At 42.4% G+C, this 21257-nt stretch overlaps 1 protein-coding gene across 10 annotated transcripts in view; it reads right to left on the bottom strand.

Annotated features, from left to right (window-relative positions):
• LOC134343519 (uncharacterized) overlaps positions 1 to 20637 on the bottom strand; it is a 34475-nt gene extending 13838 nt beyond the window's left edge. For 2 of the 10 annotated variants that reach the window (XM_063042251.1, XM_063042260.1), the window contains exons 1-4: positions 20442 to 20595; positions 15890 to 16041; positions 10956 to 11724; positions 6556 to 6699 (exon numbers count right to left, since the gene is read on the bottom strand). In XM_063042251.1, the coding sequence (XP_062898321.1) occupies positions 6556 to 6699; positions 10956 to 11703 (892 nt within the window). In that variant the 5' untranslated portion in view covers positions 11704 to 11724; positions 15890 to 16041; positions 20442 to 20595. The other 8 variants (XM_063042252.1, XM_063042254.1, XM_063042253.1 and 5 more) reach the window with 8 other exon arrangements.
• Between the last annotated feature and the right edge of the window lie 620 nt (positions 20638 to 21257).

Raw genomic sequence — 21257 nt, 5'->3', positions numbered from 1 at the left:
TAATATCTAAAAATCTGACGAAGGGTCTCACCCAAAACCTTGGCTGTAGATGCTGCCTGATGTGCTGAATCCCTTCAGCATTGTGTGTCTGGTGCTCTGGATTTCCAGCCTCTGCAGAACCTCGAGTTTATCTAAAATCCTATCTTTTTTTGTATTACTGAGCAATGGACCCTAGAATGTGAAATAATGCAATCAATGAAGTAACAATTAGAATTGAAGAAATGTGTGGCATGTTTGCTTGATAGCTAATGACCCAATAAATTAAACTGTCAAATTCGTCAGGCTGGCAGGTTGTGATTAGTGAGGTACAGCAGGGAACAATTCCTGGACCCTAGCTATTCACACACTGTTAGCTTACAGGAATAAAGTAGATGAGATTTTATATGGAGAAGCATGCAAAGAGATTTCACGAGGAGACTGACAAGCAGAGAAGTTGGCCAAGTATATGGCTGAAGGAATATGGGGGGAGGGGGTAATGTAACGCTATCCAGAAATGGAAAAGCAGAGTTTTTGTTGAATGGTGAGCACTGGGCAGAGTTGGAGTTGGAAAGGACCTTGCACACAAGTCACTAAAGTCCATCTTGGAGGCTCACCAAGCAATTCAGGGGCCGGGTGGTGTAAGTAGTATATTAGCCTTCATTATGAAAAGGATTGATTACAGCAGCTTTACAGGGCATTAGTGAGAGGGAACCTGGAGCTATACACAAGGCTTGGTGCCAAGCAAATAAACTCTTCCTCAATGTCAACAAAACAAAAGATATGGTTATCAACTTCAGGGGAACTCTCGCCACTCTCACCCACATTTACATCAGCGGCACGGCAGTGGAAACTGTGAGCGGTTTCGAACTCCTGGGAGTGCACATCATACACAACCCCTCACGGTCCCAGAACACATCTTACACAGCCAAGAAAGCTCACTACTTTCTGAGGAGGCTGAAGAGAGCTGGACTTTGCACCTCCATACTCAGGATCTTCCACAGGTGCACACCTGACAAGGTTGCTCGGTGTGGAAACTGCACTGCAGTGGACAGGAAGTCTCTACAACAGGGAGTCATAACTGCCAACATGTAACCAGCACCAACCTAGCCGCCATCAAGGACATTATACAGAAAGGTGCCAGTAAAATGCCAGCAATATCATGAAGGATCCCACTGGCCATACTCCCATCTGGGAGGGGGCCACATAGCATCCACAAAGACAAAAGGACCACCACACTCAAAAACAAGCAGTAAGGATGCTCAACATCTTCACCCAGGAACCCACCCCATCACAGTCCCGACATCACTACTTTATTATTTCCTGTCAGTCACCTTCCATATAGACACCATTGTATAAGAACATAAGAAATAGGAGCAGGAGCCTGCCCCACCATTCAATAAGACCATGGCACCATCCACCTGCCTTTTCCCCAGAACCCTTAATTCCCTTACTATGTAAAAACCTATCAAACTGTTTCTTAAATACATTTAGTGAAGAAGCCTCAACTGCTTCCCTGGGCAGAGAATTCCACAGATTCACCACTCTCTGGGAAAAACAGTTTCTCCTCATCTCCATCCTAAATCTTCTCCCCTGAATCTTGAGGCAATATCCCCTAGTTCTAGTCTCACCTACAAATGGAAACAACTTTTCTACTTCTATCTTATCTATCCCTTTCAAAATTTTGTATGTTTCTATAAGATCCCCTCTCATTCTTCTGAATTCCAGAGAGTATAGTCCCAAGCGACTCAATCTCTCCTCATAGGTTAACCCCTTCGTCCCTGGAATCAACCTATTGATAGTGTCATTTTATGGACCGTGTATACAATCAGTCTAAGTAAATCAGCAATCCTGTGTATTGATATTTATTGTGATTTTAGTTGTTGTGTTCTTTATCTTATTGTGTATTTTTGTGCTTCCTCGGATCCAGAGTGATAATTATTTGTTCCCCTTTCCACCTCTGTCCAGGAAATGACATTAAACAATCTTAAATATTGAATCTGAAATCTTATATAAGAAATTAAAGAAGGAGTGCAGCAAGGATTCATTAGGCTGGTCCAGGGATGGTGGGTTTGCCATGTGGGGGAAGATTGAGTAGACTAGAACTGTATTCTGTAGAGATTAGAAGAATGAAAGGAGATCTTGTTGAAACTCATTATTGCAGGGCTCCTGATGCTGGATGTAAGGAGGATGTTTCCCTTGACTAAGGAGTCTAGTACAAGAGGGCACAGTTTGAGAACATGAGATACACTGTTTAGGAGTGAGATGAGGAGAATTTTCTTCACTCAGAAGGTGGTGAGCTTTTGGAATTCACTACCCTGGGATTAGTGGAAGCTCAGTCATTATGCTGATGTAAAACAGGAGAGTGGTTGATCAGCCATAATCCTGATGAATTTTGGAGCAGATTCAAAGGGAAGAATGGTCTACTCCCATGTACGGTTCTTGGAACACGGATCGCCGAGCAGCATAGCACAGCAACAGGTTTTTCTGCCACAAATGCGTGCTGAACGCGATGCCAATTGAACTAAACCCCTTATGCCTGAACATGATCCACATACCCCCATTCCTGCATGGTCATGTTCCAGTCTCATACCTGCTTCCACTATTACCCCTGGCAGCCTCTTCTCCACACCTACTTGTGTTAAAAAAAAACTTACTCCACATATCTCCCTTACTATATTCCCTCTGATATTTGACATCTCTGCCCTGCGATAAGGATTCTGACTGTCTATCCTATCTAAGCCTCTCAAAATGTTATTAATTTCTAACCCAAACAGCATCCTGGTAAACCCGTACTGTTTGCAAAGCTTCCACATCCTTCATATAAATAGGGCAGTCAGAATTGCATGTAGTACTCCACACTAATCTCAAGATGGCGCCACTGAACCACAGCGACATGTGGTGAGCGGCTGACAAAACTTCCATCTCTTCTGAATTACTCTCTCTGCGATCTGCAGCCTGTAATTTCCCTTTAGGCAACAGTACTGTTGAGCCATCTTAGTGAACTAGCAATTTCACAATTTTCTCAAGGACTTGGCAGAATTAACTCTCAAGTATGCAGGTATGGCATCTGTAAGTACTTTTATACTTTATACTTTATTGTCGCCAAACAATTGATACTGGAACATACAATCATCACAGTGATATTTGATTCTCAGTGATATTTGGATGAAGGTTCAACATCATGGTCAGAAGAAGGGGAGGAGAAGACGACTGAAAAGCAGAGGAATGAAAGCTCCTTTATTTGGCCTCTTGTTAGCAAAGGTGCAGTCGCTGGAGGCCAAGATTGAGGACCTAAGGTTAAAATTGCTGTATCAGAGGGAAATGAGAAATTACTGTATTCCATTTTTCACAGAGACATGACTCACTCTGGACACACTGGATAAGTCCATAAGACCTAAAGGTTTTTCGATACACAGGATGGACCAGACTGCTTATTCAGAGAAGGCAAAAGGTGGGGTGTGCCTTTCATGATAAATTCTTTGGGGTACTCGGATGTAGTGGTCTCGTTGCACTCTTATTCCCCCAACCTGGAACATCTAATGTTCAAGTGCCAACTGTTCTGCTTACCAAGAGAGTTCTCCTCCATGATCCTGGCCACAGTTTACATACTGCCAAAAGCCAACATTAATCAAGCAGTCAAGATATTCAATGCTGCCATCACTAAACCAGAAACACCCCACCCCAAGGCATTTCAAATCATTGTCCAGGACTTCATTTAGGCTTGTTTCAAAAGATCTCTGCCCAATTATCATGAACATAATAACACAGCACCAGGGGTCCCAACACACTTGACCAACGCTACCCTATGATTAAGAATGCCTGTCTTTCCATCACACTCAACCACTACTATACAGCCATCAAGGATGTCTACCTTTCCTTGCCTGGACCACGTTTTGGTAAATCTGATCACCTGACTTTCCTCCTACCTCCATACAGACAGAGGCTAAAGAGCAAGGCTCCAGAGATAAGGACATCAAAGAGGAACGGGTACGGGTTTGCTTTGAGTTGTTGGATTGTGCTGTGTTCAAGGACTCATCATCAAAGGACCTGAATGAATAGAGCACAGTTGTCATAGATGTTTCAAAAACAGTCATAGGCAAGTGTGACCCCACAAAATCTTTCAGAGACTCCCCAACCAGGAGCCCTGAATGAACCAGGAGATCTGCATTCTTTCAAGGGCCAAATCAGTGCCATTCAGGTCTGGCAACCAATTAAGATACAACAGGTCCAGATATGATCTCAGAAAAGTTTGCAAAGATTTGGCATGACATCTAAAACTTTGGCAAACTTCAATTTTGACAAAATAGATGTGTGGTGGAAAGTATACTGGCTAGTTGCATCACTGCCTGGTATGCTCTTGAATGGAAAATCCTACAAAAAGTAGTGAATACAGCTCAGTCCATCACAGGTAAAATCCTCCCTACTACTGAGCACATCCACATGAAGTGTTGTCACAGGAAGCAGCATCCATCATCAAGGACTCCCACCACTACCTAAGCCATGCTCTCTTGTCACTGCTGCCATCAGGAAGTAGTACAGGAGGCTCAGGACTCACAGCAGCAGGTTCAGGAACAGTTACTACCTCTCAACCAACAGGCTCCTGAACCAGAAGGATTAACTTCACTCAACTTCACTTGCGGCATCCCAGAACCTGTGAACTCAATTTCAAGGAAACTTCATCTCATGTTCTCAATATTAATTGTTTACTCATATTTGCACAGAATATTGTTCAATGCATATTGGCTGATGTCTGTCCTGTGGAGAGCAGTCTCTCATTTGTGTTTCTTGGAATTACTGTGAATGCTCACAAATGAAACAAATCTCGTCGTACTTTGACAATTAATTTACTTTGAACTTTGGTAAGTGTTGGGCACTTCCTTATTGAGCAGTGCCAATTATACTTTTACCTTTATCTACATCTGGCCAGGCAGTCAGTGCACAAGTTCAACACATTGTCTGTGAGTCAGCAACTCTGACATTGCCATACCCCCCAGCGGGTGTGGGCATGACTTTAACTGTGATTTCAGACAACATTTATGCACGGTGCATAACCAGCAGCTACTTCACATGACCGTTAGTAATAAACAGATTACTATTAGGCCTACAGCCTGTGGTTGCAGTGCTCATGATTGCTGCTGAACAGGAACAACTTTATGAGAAAAGGAGAGTTCAAGGACATGTGGCTATAGACTGGGCCATAAGCTTTATACTATCAATAGAAACGTTGTACCCTTCCCCTCAGCTATTATCTCCCAAACAGCCAAGCCATGCTTCAGTGAGTGCTTAGGCTTAATGGACAGTCATTTCTGCTAATCCAGCTCAGTGGAAGGGCGTGGCGTCAGGGAAACGTTGTTTGCTTCAGTGGGTGCTGGGTTGGACAACCCACCAGACGTCTCATTACACAATCGCTAATGGGGGAACAGAAGGAATTCATCACTGATGTCACGGTGGATGCTGACAGTGAAGCTGCCTTGGCTGAAGTGCCAAGAATGGGCCAAAGCCATGAAGGCTTACCTCTGGCACCAAGGAATCCCCTCAGAGAAGGGGGACAATTGGAATAAGAGCAAAGTATAAGTTTAGCCCAAAAGATTTTATCAGAGCTAAATTTACGTGGGGTATGTCATTAGGACCTTCTCATTGAAAACTACCAAAAGATTCCTGTGAGTCTGGTGCATCCACTTTCATCACCCATGCTTTGCCCAGAACTTCCACCTGCATCAACACCTTAAACTGAGAGGAGCCTCATGGGATATCGACAAATACCTACTCCCACTGAGGAATTCAAAGGAAAGATGATCCTTTCACATTTCAGACTTCTAAGTGCAGCATGTCATTTAAAACAGAGGTTTAGTTGGAATTGTTTTGAAACAGGATCCTCTGCTAGAAGAGGATTGAACCCACAGGTAAGAAGAGAAGTAAGTTTGAAACCACTAACATAACGAAAACTGTGTCACAACAACTTTTGGTTATATAACACCACAAAAAACAGCAAACGTACAAAGCTGAATGACCAAACAACATTTGATACTGAGCCTCTTACTTGGACAAATGGTGAACAGCTTGGTCAAAGGGTTAAGTTTCAAAAGAGATTTTGAAAGGACAAAAGCAAACTGGAGAGGTAGATGGTTAGAGAGGAGGAACAACGGAGCTTAGTGCCATAGCAACTGAAAGCACAGCCACTAATGGAGCAATTGAAATCAAGGTTGAGTGAACGGCCAGAACTGCAGGAGCTATAATATTTCATTGGTGATTTCAGAGGAATTTCTTGCTGAACAAGCAATGTTGGTGACAATTGCTCTTCTTAAGCATTATTGCAGATACATTTGGTGACAAAAACAGTTATTCAATTTGAGAGCCTACCACAATCGTTTGCCTTTAAGTCTAGTGACAAATGCTGCTTGGTGCAACTGGACTAAAAGTCCATTATAAATAACCCATTTATAAAGCAGCTGGGTATAATACACCACACAGGGAAAGACTTTACCCATCATCGAGCAGTTCTGAAGGGCGATGGTTAAATATGGCCAGTAGTCTATCGGGCATGTGTTGATGATTGCCATGATGTCACACACTCACCTGATTTCAAGCACTGTGTTTCTAATTCCTCTGCTGTCCTTGCACTTCTTCCTTTATCTTCACATCCTTCAGCGGACTCTGACGTCTGCACAATCCGCTCGACTTCCTCAGAGACCTGCTCATACAGGTACGCAGAGTCTCGTACTGAAACGCATAGAGGTCACAAGTTCAGCTCGTTAATCATTCATGAGCCTTGCACTCCTTGTCACTGAAATTGCTTGGAGATGCATGTTAGTTGCAACAAGAGAGCTTAGTACTTAAACCTGTGATTATTTTGGATTGAATGCCATTAGCATGAGAACATCTTGTATCTCCTAAGAGAAAAATGGAGATGTGTTATCATTATTGGAATGTAGTGCATAATTTAATCTAGCTACAAATTCTAATAAAATACCTAAATGGTTAAACTAACTGGGAGAAATGGCACGCGACCACAGTTTGGGTAGGCAGACCACTATAACTGAAAGATGAGGCTGGCAATCCGGTAATTGCCAGTGACTGGTTTGATAAAATCAGTATTTTTTTTTATCAGGACAGACATCAAAGAGTGATCACTTCCACTGCAGCACCACTGTGGTGTGTGCATCTGGCCAGTGCATAGACACTGTTCTCCTGTTGATTAAAACCAGCAGGGGTTGACCTCCTTCACCAAGAACATCAGAAAGGAACAGGAGACAATTAACTAGGAGGAATTTAAAGACACTCAATGTCCACATTATACAACAACGATAGTGCAAACAACTACATGACTGAGTTTTTGGCGCAGATTTGGGGATTGAATAAAAAAGTGCATCCTCAATGTGATAAATGCTGAATTGCATGCGGATTTGCTGGATTACGGATAGCTGCATTACCATGGTCTTGGTTTGTCTTGCAGTGTGAGCTGTCTGAATGACTATCGCCTAGTAGCACTCATATCTACGATGATGAAATGCTTTGAAAGGTTGGTCGTGGCTAGAATGAACTCCTGCCTCAGCAAGGACCTGGACCCTTTGCAATTTGTCTATCACCACACGAGGTCAATGGCACATGTAATCTCAATGGCTCTTCACACAGCCTATGTCAGGATGCTGTTCATTCACTATAGCTCAACATTTAACACCATAATTCCCACAACCTTGGTCGATATGCTTCAGAATCTGGGCCTCTGTACCTCCCTCTGCAACTGGATCCTTGACTTCCTAAATGGAAGAACCACAATCTGTGCAGATTGGTGATAACATCTCCTCCTCGCTGACGATCAACACTGGAGCACCTCAGGGGTGTGTGCTTAGCCCACTGCTCTACTCTCTCTACACCCATGACTGTATGACTAGGCACAGCTCAAATATCATCTATAAATTTATAGATGATACGACCATTGGGTGGAACCTCAGGTGGAGACGAGAGGGTGTACAGGAGTGAGATATACCAGTTAGTCGAGTGGTGTCACAGCAACAACCTGACACTCAACATCAGTGAGACCAAAGAGCTGATTGTGGACTTCAGGAAGGGTAAGACCAGGGAATGTGTACCAATTCTCACAGAGGGATCAGAAGTGGAGAGAGAGTGAGCAGTTTCAAGTTCTTGGGTGTCAAGATCTCTGAGCATCTAATCTGGTCCCAACATATTGATGCAGCTATAAAGAAGGCAAGACAGCGGCTATATTTCATTAGGAGTTTGAAGATATTTGGTTTGTCACCTAAAACACTCAAAAACTTCTATAGATGTACCATGGAGAGCATTCTGACAGGCTGCATCACTGTCTGGTGGGGGGGGGGGCAGTGGAGGGGAGCTACTGCACAGGACCAAAAGAAGCTACAAAAATTGTAAAATTAGTCAGCTCCATCTACCCTCTGTAGTACCCAAGACACTTCCAAGGAGCGGTGTCTCAGAAAGGTGACGTCCATTGCCAAGGACCCTCATCACCCAGGACATGCCCTCTTCTCACTGTTACCATCAAGAAGGAGGTACAGAAGTCTGAAGGCACACTCTCAGTGATTCTGGAACAGCATCTTCCCCTCTGCCATTCAATTCCTAAATGGGTATTGAGCCCATGAACACTACCTTACTTTTTTAATATATATTATTTCTGTTTTTGCACTAATTTAAATCTAGTTAATATGCATATATATATTTACTGTAATTGATTTACTTATTTGTTTTCTATATTATCATGTACTGGCTGCTACTAAGTTAACAAGTTTCACGACACATGCCAGTGATAATAAACCTGATTCTGATCCTAATGAATGCAGTTTATGAAATTGTATGATTCATCTGCCACCAAATGTTTGGTCTACTTACAAAATGAGTGATATTACTGATGTTAAGAGGGTATTCAGTATAGACATGGTCTTTCCTATTCTGTATGCCAATCAGCACACAATCAGATATTACCAGCACCAGCTACAACAGCTGCAGGAAAGATTAAGAACCTCTACAAAGATGAATCCAAAGTCTCAGCAATTTTAATGATAGGCCAAGAAAAGGTACTAGAGCTATCCAACATGGCATAGATGGTAATATTTGGATGAAAACTTCCATAAAATTACGCTTATGATCCCTTGACATACAAGATTGTGGGATGACCTTCACCTTTATTTAATATGTTAAAATGATTTGCAGCTGAAAGAAGGTGTTTTCTATGTTGAGGAATTCAAAAGCAAAGGGACATACATAATTGTAAATGATTATCAAAATACACTACAATGCTAGAAATAAGAAGAAAACAGAAAATGCTGGAAACATCCAATGAGGTCAGGTAGCATCTATCGAAAGATACACAGTTAATGCTTAAAGTTGAAGTTCCTTCATCATAACTGGGAAAAGAGAGAAAACAAGTGGGAATGGATAGGACAAAGGCAATGTCTCTGATAAGGCAAGGTCAGGCAAGTTCTAAGTTAATGGACTTCCCTTATTATGGAAGAGGAAGGGTTAGAATGACTAGGGGAAGTACCAAAACTAAAGTATAAGGGACAACTAGGCCTTTGTTTACCATAGTTTAGAAGAATGAAGGGGAATTTCTTTGCAAGTTATAAACTTTCTACGGAACTGTACAGACGGGATGTGGGAGGAAGTTTTCCTACTGGCTGAGGCATATGAAATTAAGTTTCATAGCCTTAGATTATGAGGAGGGCTTTTCCAAGATTCAGGTTTCAAGATTGTTAAATGTCATTTCCAGTACACGAGCGTAAAGGGGAACAAAATAATTGTTACTCCAGATTCGAGATTGCTGCTGCTATAGAAGTTTTTTGGGGGTGTTACTTTCAGAGGGGCTTGATGTATTTGAGTAGGAATAGAAGCAATAATGATATAGTGAGATGAGTATGTATGCAAGGATTTGGGAAAACAAGAACAGAATGTTCTGGAAATATTCATCATGTCAAGTGGCATCTGTGAAGAAAAAACATTGATTTCAGACCAATGAACCTTTCTCATAGCTTTTATTTTGAGAAGTCTTTGATCTGAAATTTTAACCTTGTGTCTCTCTATGCAAATGTTGCCTGGTTCGTTGTATATTTCTAGTAGTTTTTCTTTTCAGTTCAGATTTTCAGAATCTGCAGTTTTTAAAATTAATATGCGTAGGGACACAGGACATTAAGGAGTTCTGGTGAAACTCTTCAAAAGCAGGCAAATTTCAATTCTTCGCCATGCTTTTGTAACAACATGTTGCTTTGTTGCAGAACAGTCAATGAACCCATGAACAACACCTTGTTATTTCTCTTTTGCACTAATTATTTGTTTTTGTAACTTACAGTAAACTTTCTGCCATGCACTGTCCTGCTGCTGCAAAACGATTTTCATGACATACAGTACTGTGCAAAGGTCTTTGGCACATAAGTATTGCGTCGAGCTGACAGCAAGTTTATAAATCTGGTGGGAGGAAAGGATGTTGTGTTGGGAACAGCGAGGGTGGATGCCATGGGAGGGGTGTGGAACAGGTGGCAGAGAAGGTGTGCCAGGGTGGGAAGAGGGTGCAGGTGCAGACACACCCAGCCCTGAGACACCAGACAAGGTCATTTGATTCCAAAAAATTGGTTTATTGATCATTACAGAATGTCTCTCTGCTCCTTCCTACTCCCTCCCCTCTCCCTGTCCCCTTTCTCACTCTAATCCACAATAGAGACCCATATCAGAATCAGATTTATCATCACTCACAGCTGTCATGAAATATGTTTTCCTTTATGGCAGCAGTACAGTGCAATACATGAAATTACTACAGTACAGTGCAAAAGTCTTAGGCAAGGGTGCCCAACCACAAACTGTTCCAGCTGCTACCATCCATGAAATGGTACCACAGCATAAACATCAGGACCATCAGGCTCCGGGACAGCTTCTTCCACCAGGCCATCAGACTGATTTAACTCATGCTGACACAACTGTATTTCTATGTTATATTTTACTGATATATATCGTACCTGATATGTTTTCTTCTGGCCTGCATCCACTGTTGAGATCCAGCAGACTGGGTCGGACATCCTTACTCTTACTGGCTCCTGGACCAGCCAACCCAATGTCTTTAACTTCAGAATTATTCCTCTTTAAAGAGAGCACTCTCCGGAGGCTATTTCTTTTCTTGAGCTTGTGAATGATGGGCAGCTCTCCAGGTGGCTCCTGGATTCCAGCAAGGTGCTGTTTTCCATTGTGTTCTGGGGGGTTTTCAGCTAGGGGAGGCCCAGGGTCTCTCAATCTTTTATGCCCATCAAATTTCTTCTCATCACTTTTCCTTTTCCACAGGGAACTCACAATTTTTCCAAAGAAGGTTTGAGACTTTCTTCCTTTTTTCCCATCTTTGCTCCTGCACTTACTGGGTGACTTCTCCACACTTGACTCAATGTTTGAAGAGCTGGTGCTGGAAGGCATCGCTTTATCTTTATGCTTTTGACCCTCTGTTTCACTTTGCATTTTTTCTTGACCCCTGCAATGTTTCCATGGAATGTTCAGGCCAGCTCCCTCCTTGCACTTCATGTTTTTTGGTGAGACATTTCCTGGAAGAGAACTCCACTTCATTATCTTGTTGTTGGCACCACCTTCCTTTAGACTTAAGCTGCGTTTGATGTAGACCTCGACCACTCTTCTTGGCTGGAGTTTGCTAAAGTTCAAATTCACAATGTTTTCTGAGCAACCAAGGTGGCTGGTGGCATGAACTTCAGGTAGCGACTGCATTGCTTTAGTTTCAGAAATTCACTGTAAAAAAAAACATGTTCATTCGCTAATTGATTCAAACATTCCTTCATGGAAGTTGAAGTGCATTTGGCTTATCTGCCCTCTAAACAAATCTCATTCCTCTCTCCATATGCATTCATTTTTAAATTCCCTTTTTACCCCACATATATATCCCTATTTTAAATGTCTTATGTATTTCGGTGCCAGCATATTTCCACAATGTCTGCCCTGATCATCAACCACCCATTTACACAGATCTTATTCCAGCTTTTACACTTCCATTATCCTCATCAAGTCCCCCCAGATTCTATCACCAGGGGGAATTGCCTGTGGATGATTAATCTATTAACTCTCTCATCTTTAGGGGAAACCCATATGATCAAAGGGAGAAAGTGCAAACAGGAGCAATGGTCAGGACAGAACCCAGGTCTCAGTGAGTGAGCTGCTCTATTACCTGCACCATTATGCTACAGTGCCACCCATTAACTCATTCCATGTTGTGAGAACTCTACTTTAATTCACCTTTTTGTTTCCATTAAGCTGCTTTTCCAGATTTCTATAAAGCTTCTTTAATATACTCTGAAGAATAACCAAATAAGAAATTTGCACTGAATTACAAAAGGAGAATTGGCCCTGATGTTGTAAGGAAACGTGAGAGTCCATGTAGAACTGCCAGTTTTTTCCACCCTGCAATTCTTTGGGTTATATATGTGAAGCTCCGAATGCACTGCTGTTATTTGTGAGTCTCTCTCAGATCGTATTTCAAACCTGGATTCTTTGTGCACCAGAGAATAAATTCAGATGTTACATGACAACACACAACCAAAGAGCAACAAATCACTCAATGCAGTGAGGCAAATCTTGGAGGAGGAAGTCAAGAACTTAAATTGGAAAAGGTTGAAGGCACAATCATTGAAGAAGATAGAATAGTGGAGTAGTAAATAGAGGCAATACTGATGGCTTTACAACAGAAACTATGGAAGCATAGAATTGAAATGGAAAATAAGGAATCTGTTCAGCCCATCACCACCATGTTAGCAGAGATCTCCTTTTTCCCATCACTCCTGTCCTGGGACAGTATTCGAATCCCACCATTACAGGTGTAAAATTTTAAAGTAGCTAATTAAAGAACCTAGTTTTATTTTGGCAAAAGTGGATTGACATTCCAAAAAATAATCTACAGATAAGGGAATTTTCTCCTCATATCCGGTCTGACATCGATGTGACACTTGACCAACTATAACTGTGTCTTTGAGAATCAACTGATGCTTCAACTAGAATTTTATGCCACTCAAGTTGCATCAAAATCTGCCATGTTAAAATAAAAATAAAACCCAGCCGACTATTCAGCCCTGGATTCAAGCGCACAGCTTGTCCTCGCAGACAAGATTGTGCCCGCGTACAACGCTCCTTTGGTCGACATCTTCTTCACCTCTTTTATGTCTTTTATATTTGTTTCTCGTCTTGGATACGATTCTGGAACTGTTGGAGACCGTGTTTTGTTGTTTGGAGATCGCTTTGGTGCTTTGCAGTCTTCGAGATTCGGGGAGGCAAAGGCAGCATGAGCAAACATCCATTCCGCCGATTAAAGCGGCGAGTGCGGGAGATGGTTTTGGTGTTCCAGTGCTCGGCAGTCCCCCGGAGGATTCCGGGAGGCAGAGACAGCATGTGCAAACTTCGTAGCGGGCAGGCTGCAGGATGGGGCGCAAGCCGATGTTTGGCCCCGATTAAAGCTTCTACTATTCGCCGACTACAGCAACGAGGGTGATTGAAGCATCGAAGTGAGAGTCGAGGGTAGGCTGCCTGTCTTTTGATTGCTCTGGTACGCTACCGAAGAGAGGGAGAGCCTGCTGCTGCCGAGAGTGCTGACCAGGTTTTTTCTGCATTTTTGGATGTGGACTTGGACTATAAAATCTTGTTTTTTTTCAGTCTTATAGCTTTTATATTTTGTGTTTATTCGCCCGATCTTCTCATTTTTTTTTGTGTGGGAGGTGGGATTTGGGGGTTGCTGTTCTTTTCTTTCTTGGTTTAAATGGTTAGCGGAGAATTGAAGAATTTCAGAGTTGTATACTTTGATTATAAACTGAACCTTTGATGATCTGAGATATCTGAGAACCGATTTTTTTTTTAATTAGGAGAGCAATCCAATGGACAAGTTAAGCCTGGCATAAGTTAAACTCATGGAATTTGATCATACAATTGGCCAAACTCCTCCACCACAATCCCTGGAATATCCAGTCCCACACAAAGTGACAAGGCAGTGGTATGCAGATCGGAATAGTCCTTGGAGGGCTTAGCGTGTCGCCAGATCCTTATAGAAACTGCGTAAAGAAATACCCACCTGATTACTGTACCGCCTTCAGACAATGAGCCAGTATCCTCTCATGCTGAACAAGAGTACAGAGTGTAACCAGAAAGGGGAATTTCTAGATTAGCTCACAATCAGCTCCTGAAGAACAAATGTACTCTGATTACAGCACCATCAACAGGAGTGGCCACCTCCTCTGGTCCTATAATTACACCAGAATTTTTACCGCTGGTTAAATTCAAGTTCAAAGTACCTTGAGATTCATTTTCTTGCAGGCATTTCCAGGAAGTAAAGAAATAAAAGAGAATTTATGAATTTATACACAAAGAAAGATGGAAAAATACCCAATGCACAAAAGACGACAAATTATGCAAATTTTTGAAAAGTATTGCTGAGAACATGAGTTGTTGAATATGAAAGTGAATCGGTAGGTTATGGAATCAGTTCAGAGTTGTGGTGAGTGAAGTTATTCACACCAGTTCAGGAGCCTGATGGTTTTAGGGTAATAACTGATCCTGATTATTGCTAATCCTAGACACCCTACTAAGGAACCCGCCACACCAAGGTGCAACTTAGTGGTAACTGTAAAGTGGGAGACATGGTGGAACATGAGTTTTCACATTTGGGTTGAAGACGGTCTTGCTGCTTCTGATGTAGCTCATGATGCTTCATGGATATTCAGCTTTGTGCCACCCACTCCAATCCAGCTATTCCATTCAGACTGCTGCTGGTTCCACAGAGCACACTGGAAGGCCACCGTCAGGGTGGAGGAGCAACACCTTATATTCCATCTGGGTAGACTCCAATCTGATGGCATGAATATCGATTTCTCATTCTGATAAAAAAATCCCTGCCCTCCCCTACTCTTCTATTCCCCACTCCAACCTCTTATCTTTTCTGAGCTGCCTATCACCTCCCTCTGCATCTCCTCCTCCTTCCCTTTTTCCTATGGTCCACTCTCCTCTCTTATCAGATTCTGTCCTCTCTAGTCCTTCACCTTCCCCACCTACCCAGCTTCACCTATCATCTTCTAGCTATCCTCCTTCCCTTCCTCTTCCCCTTTTTATTCTGGCATCTTCCCCCTTACTTTCCAGTCCTGAAGAAGTGTCTCAGTCTGAAATGTTGACCATTTATTCATTTCCATAGATGCTGGCTGGCCTGCTGAGTTCCTCCAGCATTTTGTGTGTGTTGCACTGGATTTCCAGCACCTGCAGAGTCTCTCTTGTTTATGATTACACAATGTTCTGTTCTGTTTGCAGTCTTTCAGCTAACGAAGCAGCCCAGGTGAAGCCCAATTACAATAATACAATGATGATGAATTTCAGTCAAAGCTGGATATCCTGCAGCAAGTTGCTGATCTCCAGATCCCTCAAGCCTCCCTCCTCAAACATGAATAAAGATATTCACCACTCCTCTCGATTGTGAGGATCCACCAACAGCAAAAGATTTAACACCTTCCAGGACAAATCAACTCTCAGTATTATCACACCATCCACCACCATAAGCAGTACAACTACTAATACTGCTTTGCAGTTACTCACCTGAGCTGGGGAACAATACCTTCCAAAACCACAACCTTTACATCTGCTGAGAGATAGCATGAAGTTGATGGGTTGAATGGTGTCTCTTTCTGTTTCATTGTCTAGAAGTTAAGTTACAGAAAGAGGAAGCCTTCAAGCATGGGGGCACACCATCACCTTCCTGTTCCCCTCTCAGCCATTGACTATTTGCCTTGGAAATTTATCACCAGTCCTTCAAAGCCACTCGGTCTGAAACCTTGAATTCCTGTCCAATGACTATACTATCAGCATCTTTTACCAACAATGCCCAAATGCTGAAGAATTTTTTGAAGTAAGGAATTAGATCCTTATTGCCTACCTGAATCAGTGTAGAGGACAGACCTCTTCCCTTGACCGTAGAAAGACTGGTTCCAATATGCCTGAGCAGTTTACATTCATCATTTAGATCACAGAACGACATAACTTCCAATATGAGAACACAATGCACTCTGAAACTGATTTGTTGATTAGCTAAAGAGAGGAGACACGCAATCAGGATAAAGGTTGAATCATTTTAGTCAGGTGTTTAGATTTGCATTGGAGTAATTTTCCCTTAAATCACCTGAAACCCAGCTCAAGAAGAGGGGAAAAAAAAACAGGAAGTAACAGATCATCTTACCTCAGGGTCAATTTGTTTGGAACAACTCTTACTGAACTCACAAACAGCTGAAACGTCATCCCGCCAATTAAAGCAGCATGACTGCATTCTTTATCTGCAACTTACCATTAACAAGAAGGAACTCGCCCAATGCCTCGAATCACCTCACCACCCAATATTGCACTCAGTGTTCTTATTATCAGAAATGTAGCAGGTCATTCATCCACAGCAAGCACCATTAAAAATAACTGAGATTTGACTGGATGATCTCTATTCCTGGCTATGGGATAAACACACCTGCACAGCTTTTACAAATACTTTCGCTGGGAGAATTAATAGGGTGACGGTTTCCAAAGACCAAACAAATTTCCAATATTTCTGTTTTTGTCCTCCTGCTTGTGTCACTGTGACCAAGTCCTACCCCCACCTTCAGCCTATCATCTGCTCAGAGTGGTTATGTTATTATGTTCAATCTATTTGCAATGCAAACAACCTGGCCATTAACCTCTGATCGTATTGATTTAGAACTTACAGAAACTGGCATGCTTCCTACTTGGAACCTTCCAGCTGAGTAATCTAGCTGCCAATTCCTGTCAGGAGAAACTTTCATTTACCAAAGGCAAAAAACAAAAACTCTTATCAGCAGTTATAGAGAAAGAACTTCTTTCTCCCTGGTAACAAATTACGAAAATAAAATTCATATTGAAACTACCTGGGTTTTAACAGACAGACAGGACCCTTGGTTTTTTTAACTGAGATGGCTAGATAAAGGACGGCTTAAAAAGCTGTTGAAAAGTTATAGTAAATTGTTTCCAACAAAGGTCTATAACCTGAAACATTCACTCTATCTAATCACACTGTTGCAGTCTGGTCGAAAGAATACTTTGAGCATTTTCTGTTTTCATTTTAGATTTTCCACATCACCTTAGCTCTATTAATAGAATGCGGAATAAAAAAAAAATAATTTGGGGGATATTCAACGCATTGGGTATCACTGAAGGAGAGAGAAATAGTTAACTTTTTAGTTTAATGACCCTTTCTCGGAATGGGGAAGTGAATAGAAGGCCATCAGTCTAAAACATTAACCCTTTTCTTCCTCTGCTAGTCAACTACTGAGTACCTCCAGCATTTTCTGTTTTCAAACGTAGGACACAGACCTTTTAACCTACTCAAGATCAATCCAGCACTTCTCTCCTACATCGCCCTCCATTGTTCCCTCATTCATTGTGCCTATCTAAGAGATTCTCAAATGCCCCTGATGTATTGGCCTCTACCACCACCCCGGCAGAGCGTTCTGTGCCCGTACCACTCTCTGGGTAAATTACTTACTTCTGGCATTTCTCTTCACTTTCTTCCAATCATCTTAGAATTGTGCCCCCTTGCATAAGTCATTTCCACCCTGAAAAAAGATCTCTGGCTATTCACTCAATCTCGAAGGCTTTTACTATCTTGTCACCACTCGTTGTTCTTTGCTCCAAAGAGAAAGACCCTAGCTCACTCAACCCATCTTCATAAGACATGTCCTCTGGCCCAGGCAGCATCCTGGTAAATCTCCTCTGCACCCTCTCCAAATCTTCCACATCCTTCCTAAAATGAGGCACCCAGGATTAAATGCAATATTCCAAGTATGGCTTTTATTTCAGGTTTTTATTATTTAAAAAAGCAGCTGGACAATCTTTTGAATTGCCGAAATACAGAAGGCTATGGATTTAATAGATAGGTGTTCCTTGAGGAAGAGATAGCCAGAGGAGGTCGTGGGGATAAGCTCCCACTACCTATTACAGTAAATGCTCCCAATGGTGTGCATCCCTAAGAGCCTCTGACAACCAAGTCCAGCTCCTGAACTTCAGATATGGTTTAGCTACTAATCCCAGCGGAATTGTTTCTACCTTCAGGAGAAGAGGGAAAGGCAGGTTACTGGCGCCTTTAAGCTAGTCACCTGAGGTAGTTGGGGCTCGTCAGCCATGGTTGGCAGCTCACCTAGGAGAAGGAAAACTCTGATCTCAAACCTTCACTGCCTGGCGGCTATACCCACTGATAGGGAAGTCTTCGGGAATAAATCCCAGGGAAAAATCTGGAGTTGGAGTTCCTAAGACAGTCCTACGTTGAGTTCAATGCTGATTGGCAACTCCTGTGATGCCACTGGTGCCAAACTGTAATGGTCTCTGCAGTTCCTTTGGATTATCAGCTACGTGGAGAGGGGCAGCTTGTAACATGGGTCACTGCTTGCTCTTCATATCATACTGCCCTGGCCTGCATATCCTACAGAGCTAGGGTGCAGTATCTATGGCCGACCCTGACCACACAGGAGGTAGATAAGTGTAAAAGGCAGCATGGCCCGTTCTTGTGCTCCAGAACTCAGTGACATTTTCTTCCTGTGGACTTCCCGTTGTTGAACGTGGTCAGGTGAATTTCAAGCCACTCACCTTGTTTGCTAAGAGAATAAACTGCCCAAAGTCACAGATATGAAAAGAAACATAAAAAATTACCACGGAGTGTTGAGAAATAGTATATGAATCAATAATTTAATATTAGGCATCCGTTAGTCTTGTGAGACCACGGATTTGCACCTTGGAAGGTTTCCAGGGCGCAGGCCTGGACAAGGTTGTATGGAAGACTGGCTGCAAGTCTCCCCTCTCCACACCACCGATGTTATCCAAGGGAAGGGCACTAGGGCCAATACAGCTTGGCACCGGTGTCGTCGCAGAGCAATGTGTGGTTAAGTGCCTTGTTCAAGGACACAACACGCTGCCTCAGCTGAGGTTTGAACTAGCGACCTTCAGATCACTAGACGAACGTCTTAACCACTTGACCACGCACCACTACTTACAATAATTACAATCTGCATTTGTATGACACTTCTAACTAATGAAAAGTTAGGCAATAGGCAGAATTTAGTTGAACAATGGGGGTATAACTACGATAAGTGCAAGCAGGCTTTTTCTGTAGAAGATGTGTGAGATTAGAACTAGGGGTCATAGGTTAAGGGTGAAAAGTGAAGTATTTAAGGGGAATGTCTTCACTCAGATAGTGGTGCAAGTGTAGAATGCACTTAGTGGATAGTGAAGGTGGAGGATGCATGTTCGAATGAAACATCATTGCAGTCAATAGCACTAGGCAGAATAATAGCTCAGAATGGACTAGATGGGCCAAAGGGCCTGTTTCTATGACTGTATAATGAAAGGATGAATAGGTGAGGATTTTCTTCTGTGGAGCACAGAAGAATGAGGGGAGATCTTATAGGTTATGAGAGGTACAGATAGGGCAAATTCATGCAGGCTCTTTCCCCTCAGGTCATGGGTTTAGGATGAAAAGTGAAACATTTAAGGGGAACATGAGGGAAACTCCTTCACTCTGAGGATGGAGCGTATGGATTGAGCTGTCAGCAGAAGTGGTAGATGCAGGTTGTATTGGAACATCGAGGAGAAGGTTGGATAGGTACATGGATGGGATATGGTCCATGTGACTAGGCAGGAGATCAGTTCAGCATAGACTAGATGGCCCAAAGGGCCTGTATCTGTGCTGTTACCCTATGACTCTAATTTGCCACTGGATTCAGTGGAGTTACTCAGAGGTGACTAAACATTTTAGAGGAATTCCAAAGCTTTGGGCCTTGTTTACTGAAGACAAGAAAACCAATGACGTAGAAGAGGCTAAGTCCCAAAGATCACTGAAACCTCGGGGAACTCCCATCAGCCAGTTTATATTGTTAAGCAGGGCAGTGACGGTTAGTGAAAGTGATAAACTGGATTGAATTCTTACAGGAAGTTACACAAACAGGAGTGTTGATGAGGCAGTGCGTTGAATACAGTCTACATGGAATTTTGCTAGGCTGTTGTCAAGAGCCAATGTACCTGACAGATCAGATCAGGGAAGTAAAAGCCCATGGAGCCAGTGAAAAATGGTGTTGGTTTCAATTTGGTTCAGTGAGAGAAAGCAAAAAATAACAGGCAGCAGGAGGTGGCTAATAAGAATCAGGTTTAATATCACAGGTGTATGTCATGAAATTAGTTGTTATGCAGCAGCAATACATTGCAATACATAATAATAAAAAACTGTGAATTATGGTATGTATATTTTAAAAGTTAATTTAAATAAATAGTGCAAAAAGAGAAAACAAATGTTGTGAGGTAGTGCTCATGGGCTCAATATCCACTTCACTGCCTCAATAAAGCAGCCAGCATAATCATAGAACCCACCCACCCTAGACATTGTCTTCTCCCCTCTACCACTGGGCAGAAGACACAAAAGCCTGAAAGCTGAAATCACGTACCACCAGGCTTCCATCCTGTTGTCAGATTCTTGAATGGACATCCTTTACAGTAAGATAGACTCTTGGCCTCACAATCTACCTTGTCATGAACCTGCACATTAGCGTTTACCTGAACTGCATTTTTTGATAGCTTTGACACTTCCTGCATAGTTATTGTTTTACCTTTTTGTAGCCTAATGCACTGAGTGATGATCTGATCTGTATGAACAGTATAACCGTATGCAAAACAAGTTTTTGACTGCATTTGGTACATGTGACGATAATCAACCAATAGCAGTGAGAAAGGAATATGCACAGTCACTCTGGGGACAGATGTACTAAAAGATTACTTCATCTACAACATTTCCTGTATCTCATCTTACACTGAAAGTGGAAGAAGCAAACATTTACTGTTACTGATAGGGAGTGGTCAAGTACACTTGTGAGATTAAAGTGCAAGGCCATACTATAAGGAAGAAGTGGCAGTCACGGTAACTTTTGCTTGAAAGTTTCTTCTCCTAATGGAAGTGACTGCATCATTTAAGGAACAGACTGAATACCTGGTGAATATTCTGCTGGGGGAAGAAGAAGAAGATGATTCTTTCACCGGCTTCCGATGCCTTGGGGAGGCCTCAGAATGTGATGAAGGTAAACTTCTAGACAGAGTGAAATTTGTCTGCTACCTGATACTTTACCCTGTGGAACTGCCTAATTGTCAATTCTTGAGAGAAGTCTCATACTCTACCCGTTGTTCAGCCCAGCATTTATGCCCAAAGTTCTAGCCCGTACTTCAGAATCAGGTTTATTATCACTGGCATATGTTGTGAAAGTTGTAAC

This window comes from Mobula hypostoma, chromosome 3 (assembly GCF_963921235.1).
Source record: "Mobula hypostoma chromosome 3, sMobHyp1.1, whole genome shotgun sequence".
Lineage (NCBI taxonomy): Eukaryota > Metazoa > Chordata > Chondrichthyes > Myliobatiformes > Myliobatidae > Mobula > Mobula hypostoma.
Note: the sequence above shows the minus strand (reverse complement) of the source record. Positions and strands in the feature narration are given on the sequence as shown.